At 44.6% G+C, this 8,128-nt stretch overlaps 1 protein-coding gene across 1 annotated transcript; it reads right to left on the bottom strand.

Moving 5' to 3' along the window:
* Positions 1 to 5,318: 5,318 nt before the first annotated feature.
* Positions 5,319 to 7,262, bottom strand: LOC141171595 (uncharacterized). Its single transcript, XM_073655270.1, has 3 exons — positions 6,780 to 7,262; positions 6,218 to 6,628; positions 5,319 to 6,048 (listed from the first exon to the last, which is right to left on the bottom strand). Exons 2-3 carry the CDS (start codon positions 6,626 to 6,628, stop codon positions 5,479 to 5,481), a joined length of 981 nt encoding a protein of 326 aa, XP_073511371.1. The 5' UTR covers positions 6,780 to 7,262; the 3' UTR covers positions 5,319 to 5,478.
* Positions 7,263 to 8,128: the final 866 nt, after the last annotated feature.

The following is an 8,128-nucleotide window of genomic DNA, read 5'->3' as shown; positions in this document are numbered from 1 at the left end:
AGACTCTGTTGTTTTGGCCTGTTGCACACTTCACAACTTTCTTCGTCGACGTGATGCAATTACGTACTGTCCGCCTGGCTTCGTGGACTCTGTGGACCTAGCCAATGGGGAAGTGGAGCTCGGTGAATGGCGTGCAAACAATCCTGTAATTGCAGGCCTTCAACCAGTGGGATATGGCAGAAACACCCAGGATGCGAAAACCAGCCGCGACAACTACTGCCAGTATTTTAACGGTCCTGGTGCTGTTACTTGGCAACATCAGAACTTATAGTGGGCAACTACTGACAATTATACACTACTTTCAGTTTTGTATTGATTTGTGTAATAAACTGTGTTTAACTTTGCAAAAGATTTGTTTATCATTGTTTCAATAGTAAGGGCCCGTATACACATACGTGTACTCCAGGGGCGGACATAGGAATCATGGGAGCTCATAGCAGAAGTTATAATTGGGACCCCCCCCACAAAAAAAAAAAAAAAAAAAAAAATAATTGTTGGGGACACAGAAGAGCAGATCCCACAACCTTCCAGCCTTTCTTCCTTTCTGAACTCCTAAATTACTCTTTCATAGCCCCATAAAAATGTGATGGAAATTGAGTAATGGAAATTGAGGAGTCGGTTTGGCTTATCGACTCCGCAGCCCTGTATACCAGGATGGGAGAGCACACAGTATAATGCAGCCCCCCATAGGGTAAAAGGCAGCCCCAGTCCTCCAGTATTATCAGTACTGACTGATTTACAAAAATATATAAATACAAACTTACTACTCCAGAATGGGGGAGACTGCTATGGGGTCCGCTGGCTCACGGGCCCCCTACGGCCACGGGCCCCATAGCAGTTATGTGGCCTGCCACCAATGGTGGTACGCCACTGTTGTACTCGTCTGTATACATCCATATACACATCCATATACACATACATATTCAGATACATAAAAATCTACACCCATATCCACACTTATATACAGATAACCAGATATACACACACATACTCACAGACACAGAAGTATGCATACCTACATAAAAATATAGATACATATTTCTACATAAAACCACCTAAACACCAGTATTCCTGTGTGACCATCACAATAGAGACACTGCTGCGTTCTACAGACGTCGCATTATCAATACAGCGTCTCTAGTCCGACACGCTAATAATTCAAGTCATAATAGGGTTCTCTAATAAACCGCGGGTTTATTGGCAACGTTCATGCGTCGTGGGCGTGGTTACCGACGTTCATGCGTCGTGGGCGGGTCTAACGACGTAGTTGCGGCCTAGCTTATTAAGAGCATTATGGCATCCAGGGTCAGGGCATCTCCTTGGGGTGATGCTGAGGTGTGCTACCTTGTGGAGCACCTGGATGCACTTGATTATGAGTGCCATGTGCACTCTGAGCATCCAGTGCTCCATAAACAGGCGGTGCTGCAGAGGATCGGTCGGGGCCTGGTTCGCAGATTTGGGGTGCAGCGCTCTGCTACCCAAATCCGTAAAAAGCTGGCGGACCTGAAATATAGGTCTGCCGACCGAATCGTCAGCATCCGGTCACGGACCCTGCCCCGCCGTGGTGAGTGGTTTTAAAATATGTTAACACAATATATGGCAGCACATTAGTTACAACTGCAATCACCTTAGGTATCTAATGTTATTTGTTTTCCAGCGCCTGCAGCCCCAGAGCCCCCAAGGGAGTCACCTCCAGCCCTGGAGCCCCAGCAGCATTCCTCTGCCAGCTCGCCAGCATCACTCCGTGATATAGGTGCAGCTTCATCTTTCGGTAATGCTTTGACATAAAATACGGTCCATACAACTTGGAAAGTATAGGGCTGTCATGTACTATTAAGTGTTGTGTCTTTCTCTAGCCGGTGGTGCCAGGGGATCCGGGTGGTCCTTAAGCTCGTCATCATCCGAGCAACCTGAAAACCGTAAGTGTTAAATACCAAACATGTACCTGATAGGCTGTGTGCCCACGATGCGTTTTTTAAGGTGTTTCTGCAGCGTTTTTGCTGCTGTGGAAACGCATTAAAAGCGCATGGTAGAAGGTCTGCCATGTTCCCCAATGATAATCCGCATGTGCTGTGCACATGCTGCGGAAATTTCCGCTGCACATTATCATTGCGGAAAAAAACGCAGCACTACCAATTATTTTGCATAAGGTGGTTTTTTTGCGCCGCCATTGACTTGCATTATAATGCGCCAATTCCGCAATACTGCATCTGTACTTGCGTAATTAGCGCGTTCTAATGTGCGGATGGTACCCGGGAGTGGTGCATCGTGGGCACATAGCCTTAATTTGATGAATGTACAGAATTATTGGACTTTTAAGTTTAACTATTACCTCCGTAGAAATCCCAACACTACAAGATCTCCTGGCGTCACAACGGAGACTGAGTGAAGAGATCCACCAGCACGGAGTGATGCTGGCAAGATTTGTGGCAGCCCATGACCGTCACGGCAGCCAATAACTTATTTTTTGTTATGTAGTTGATATTATTTGGTTGGTTATATTTTTTATATTTTTATAAAAAAAAATTAGTTTATATCCACTATTGTCTACACTTTGTTACATCTAATCCTATCCTGTGTGATACTGCCTGACGGGTTGTGTATCTAATCGTATCCTGTGTGATACTGCCTGACGGGTTGTGTATCTAATCCTATCCTGTGTGATACTGCCTAAAGGGTTGTGTATCTAATCCTATCCTGTGTGATACTGCCTGACGGGTTGTGTATCTAATCCTATCCTGTGTGATACTGCCTAAAGGGTTGTGTATCTAATCCTATCCTGTGTGATACTGCCTAAAGAGTTGTGTATCTAATCCTATCCTGTGTGATACTGCCTGACGGGTTGTGTATCTAATCCTATCCTGTATGATACTGCCTAAAGGGTTGTGTATCTAATCCTATCCTGTGTGATACTGCCTAAAGAGTTGTGTATCTAATCCTATCCTGTGTGATACTGCCTGACGGGTTGTGTATCTAATCCTATCCTGTATGATACGGCCTAAAGGGTTGTGTATCTAATCCTATCCTGTGTGATACTGCCTAAAGGGTTGTGTATCTAATCCTATCCTGTGTGATACTGCCTAAAGAGTTGTGTATCTAATCCTATCCTGTGTGATACTGCCTGACGGGTTGTGTATCTAATCCTATCCTGTGTGATACTGCCTAAAGGGTTGTGTATCTAATCCTATCCTGTGTGATACTGCCTAAAGAGTTGTGTATCTAATCCTATCCTGTGTGATACTGCCTGACGGGTTGTGTATCTAATCCTATCCTGTGTGATACTGCCTAAAGGGTTGTGTATCTAATCCTATCCTGTGTGATACTGCCTGACGGGTTGTGTATCTAATCCTATCCTGTGTGATACTGCCTAAAGGGTTGTGTATCTAATCCTATCCTGTGTGATACTGCCTGACGGGTTGTGTATCTAATCCTATCCTGTGTGATACTGCCTGACGGGTTGTGTATCTAATCCTATCCTGTGTGATACTGCCTGACGGGTTGTGTATCTAATCCTATCCTGTGTGATACTGCCTGACGGGTTGTGTATCTAATCCTATCCTGTGTGATACTGCCTAAAGGGTTGTGTATCTAATCCTATCCTGTGTGATACTGCCTGACGGGTTGTGTATCTAATCCTATCCTGTGTGATACTGCCTAAAGGGTTGTGTATCTAATCCTATCCTGTGTGATACTGCCTAAAGGGTTGTGTATCTAATCCTATCCTGTGTGATACTGCCTGACGGGTTGTGTATCTAATCCTATCCTGTGTGATACTGCCTAAAGGGTTGTGTATCTAATCCTATCCTGTGTGATACTGCCTGACGGGTTGTGTATCTAATCCTATCCTGTGTGATACTGCCTAAAGGGTTGTGTATCTAATCCTATCCTGTGTGATACTGCCTAAAGAGTTGTGTATCTAATCCTATCCTGTGTGATACTGCCTGACGGGTTGTGTATCTAATCCTATCCTGTATGATACTGCCTAAAGGGTTGTGTATCTAATCCTATCCTGTGTGATACTGCCTAAAGAGTTGTGTATCTAATCCTATCCTGTGTGATACTGCCTGACGGGTTGTGTATCTAATCCTATCCTGTATGATACGGCCTAAAGGGTTGTGTATCTAATCCTATCCTGTGTGATACTGCCTAAAGAGTTGTGTATCTAATCCTATCCTGTGTGATACTGCCTGACGGGTTGTGTATCTAATCCTATCCTGTGTGATACTGCCTGACGGGTTGTGTATCTAATCCTATCCTGTGTGATACTGCCTAAAACAAGCAGTGCAGGGGCAGTAAAGCCCACTCCAAAGTCGGCTTTCACACCCTCCTGCTTATTGATGTTATCAGCTGAAGTTGTGTAGGGGCAGGAAAGCCGTCTGAAGTCGGCTTTAATAGCCGCCTGCAAATTGATGTTATCAGCTGAAGTTGTGTGGGGGCATGAAAGCCGTCTGAAGTCGGCTTTAATAGCTGTCTACTAATTGATGTTATCAGCTGAAGTAGTGTAGGGGCAGGAAAGCCGTCTGAAGTCGGCTTTCATTGCCGCCTACTTATTGATATTATCAGCTGAAGTTGTGTGGGGGCAGGAAAGCCGTCTGAAGTCGGCTTTAATAGCTGTCTACTAATTGATGTTATCAGCTGAAGTAGTGTAGGGGCAGGAAAGCCGTCTGAAGTCGGCTTTCATTGCCGCCTACTTATTGATATTATTAGCTGAAGTTGTGTGGGGGCAGGAAAGCCGTCTGAAGTCGGCTTTCACAGATGCCAGCTAATTCAAGAAGAAGAGAGAAGAGGAAAGAATAGGAACATAGTATGAAAACTATAAGGAAGACCTAACATGTTGATCCAGAGGAAGGCAAAAAAAACCCATGCTCCGTTTTGGGAAAAAAAATTCCTTCCTGACTCCACATACGGCAATCAGACTAGTTCCCTGGATCAACGCCCTATCAAGAATCTAATATATACAACCTATAATCTGAGTCAGACTCATAGTGCATGGTATGGCAGATCATTGCCATACCGTGCACCATGACTATGACCCCAAAGACTAAAAGAAGGGAAGTAGGAAGAGGAGGGGAAGAAAACCAGCTGTGAAGAAGACCAGAGGACACAGGGAAAAGACAGAAGACAGGTGATAAAGCCTGGAGCCGGAGGAGGAGAAGGGGAGGAGGTGATCACCAGCGGAGAGCAGGGATGGGAATAGACGGTAGAGAATGGAGGGGAGGGAACGGAGATTGGGAAGGGATCGGAGGGCAGGGGTGAGGGGTCCCACCCTCGGGAAGAGGTAAAGCAGAAAATAAGGCAACCAAAAAACATTTTTATTTCAATCAGGGTGAGATCAGAGGGCAGGGGTAAAGTTAAAAAAGAGGACAATAAACCTTGTTTTTATAAACAAACAAAAATATAAACAATTTTAACAATTTAAATAAGTATTAAATTAACAATATTTACAAAATGATAAAAAAAAATTGAAATGAAACATCACTACAGTTCTTCATATCGATTACCTGTATTTGTGTATCCGTGCCTGGGGGAAACAAAAGAATCAGAACACATGGGATACTGTGGGGGGGGGGCAAGGCTTTGTGGACGCCGGATCCTCTGCACTGGTGTGCTGTGAAGTGGGTCCGGCCTATGGGTCCAAGAATGTTGTTGAAAATGGCCAGGGTCAATCAGAGTATGTACAGTAGACGTTTCATTAAGTTCACCGGCTGCCGCTTTATTTAAAGTCTCAAACATGACCCTTTCTGCATGCGCCCTCTGTCGGTCATCCAGCCTCTGTAGTCTCTCGCCAGCATATGTTGCAAAGCTGTCCCGCTTGGCCTGGGTCTGCAGAAGTAGAATCTTGTTCGCCAGAGATACTAGATCTGGCGATGGCGGCAAGCTGGCCTTTCTTTTCCTTGATTTTCTCTGTCGCCGAGGCACAAGGTCTTCACTTGTAGAGGCCATAGGGTCTTCATTCACCGATGCCATAGGTTCCTCATTCCTTGACATAACACTCGCCTCCTCCATACCACGTTCCGTAGCCGAGATGTCGTCATCTTGCCAATGGTGCTGTGGGAACACAAAAATAAAGTTAAGATTTGGTTACAACATCCAGCAGGTATGTTATGACCAGCATGGGTACACGTGCACTAAAAAACAAATATGAGGGGCGGCTAAACTAGGGCATGTACATTGAAAGTATAAATGCTATTTACAGGGAAGCAAAGAAGGTACTTACATCTTCAACAGGGGAGTCAGTCCGTATGTCGGGGTCTTCTTCCGGGGTCTGCCGTATCGTACACACCATTCGCCGAGGTAGCTCCTGGTCACGGGTGAAGGCAAGCAAATCATAATACCATAATGTCGGCACATAAACCTCATCTGTGCCGGTACCTGACTTCTTTGATTTCTCCACCCGGTTGAGTTCTTTCTTATATACGGTACGTAGACCCTGGATCTTTCTCTTCACCAGCTCTTCATCCACCTTCTCGTTGGGGCCATGCCTTTTAAAGAGGGAAATCAATTGCTGGTAGGCCTCCCTCTTTTTCTCTCTATTGCAGTAGTCTGTTGATTTTATTTGCCAAAGGCACGGCAGGGAGCGGTAGAGGTCAATCATTTCCCTCACAAACTCTTCACTTTTGAAAGCCATCTGAAAAGGATAGCAATACAGTGAGCATACATGAAACATTTTCAAACAAAGTAAAAAGTACTACACACCATTTGCTGACTAAAAATGGCCTCCAATATATAAGCAAATATATACTTATTGAGTGTGATAAAAATCCACTAAAATAACTTACCGTGGAAACAAAGCAATACAGTGCCTGAAAAACCCAAAAGTCAATGTTCAGTCACAGCTGAAGAAAATCCACAAATGAATGGAATCACAGCAGTAGATCGCAACTAGGATCCAAAAATCAGGACGCTGACAAGGCTTCAACAAATCCCAGATGGACGAAACTTGCCCGGAGAACACTGCTACGATCCGAAAGCAAAGCGCAGATAGGAACAAGGGAGCGGAATTGCCCCAACGTCGCCTTTTTAAAAACCCCCGGCCAATCAGAACGCAGTAGCGTCCACCAATCGAAGATGAGTGGGCGCGGAAAGGTAATTTTATGTACGCCTTTCTGTCACAGTACAGTCCCTCAAAGTGTGTATCGTTGAGTGTGGATCGTTGAAATAGCTGCTGTGTGACAGCGTCCCAGCGACCAACGAGATCGTTAGTTAGATCGCTGGGGCGGCCGAAATCGTTGGCAAGTTTACATGTTTGACGGCTCCCGAACGATCTCTCCAGCGATCTCAAAACTGTGACGTAGTAACGATCTCGCTAGCGATCTCGTTATGTGTGACAGGGCCTTGAGTCAAAGTCTTCCCCAGCAACAGTGAAGACAAAAAGACTTAAGGCCCTGTCACACATAACGAGATCGCTAGCGAGATCGTTACTACGTCACAGTTTTGAGATCGCTGGAGAGATCGTTCGGGAGCCGTCAAACATGTAAACTTGCCAACGATCACATGTAAACCTAGTACGGGCCTAAAAGGACCCAGGTATGTGAATATGGGGTATTCACAAAAAAGAGTTGTTATACCGAAATGCCTGTAACATAAAAATAAATGAACAACTGGAAATGACAAACAACTATATACCTGAGGAATACCTAGAGTTTCACAATTCTAACTAAAGTAATCTTGCAGAAAATAGAAAACAATTAACAGGCGGGCCTGCGAGGCCCCAGGTATGCGATCTAGGGTTAAAACTGTGTTTTCTCCGTCACACGGATCACATATAATTGCGCTAAAAATATTGCCATTTCTGGCCTCCATAAAAAATTTGTTTCAGTGTGTCAGTGAAGCTATTGACACCAGTTTGCTGTTCAAACTACTTACCTACAGGCCAGGTATTTAATACTGTGTTTTCTCTGTCACACGGATCACATATACGTTTTCAGAAAATACTGCCATTTCTGACCTCCATTAAAAATTTGTTTCAGTGTGTCAGTGAAGCTATTGACACCAGTTTGCTGTTCAAAATAGTTACCTACAGGCCGGCTATTTAAAACTGTAGTTTCTCCGTCACACGAATCTACATTTAAGTTCACTACAAATTTAGCCATAGTGAGCGTGGAAGATATTGTCCTCCATTTCAAAT

Source organism: Phyllobates terribilis, unplaced genomic scaffold, assembly GCF_046119375.1.
Source record: "Phyllobates terribilis strain yellow unplaced genomic scaffold, ASM4611937v1 Scaffold_12__6_contigs__length_324123572, whole genome shotgun sequence".
NCBI classification, from domain to species: Eukaryota; Metazoa; Chordata; class Amphibia; order Anura; family Dendrobatidae; genus Phyllobates; species Phyllobates terribilis.
The sequence above is the reverse complement of the archived record's forward strand: the minus strand, read 5'-3'. Positions and strand labels throughout refer to the sequence as shown.

Bases quoted from the DNA above. Each gene is read 5' to 3' on its own strand.
- LOC141171595 (XM_073655270.1), bottom strand. From the start codon at position 6,628: ATGGCTTTCAAAAGTGAAGAGTTTGTGAGGGAAATGATTGACCTCTAC. The intron at 6,049-6,217 runs GTAAGTACCTTC...GTGTTCCCACAG, and splicing joins CTGACTCCCCTGTTGAAGAT to CACCATTGGCAAGATGACGA.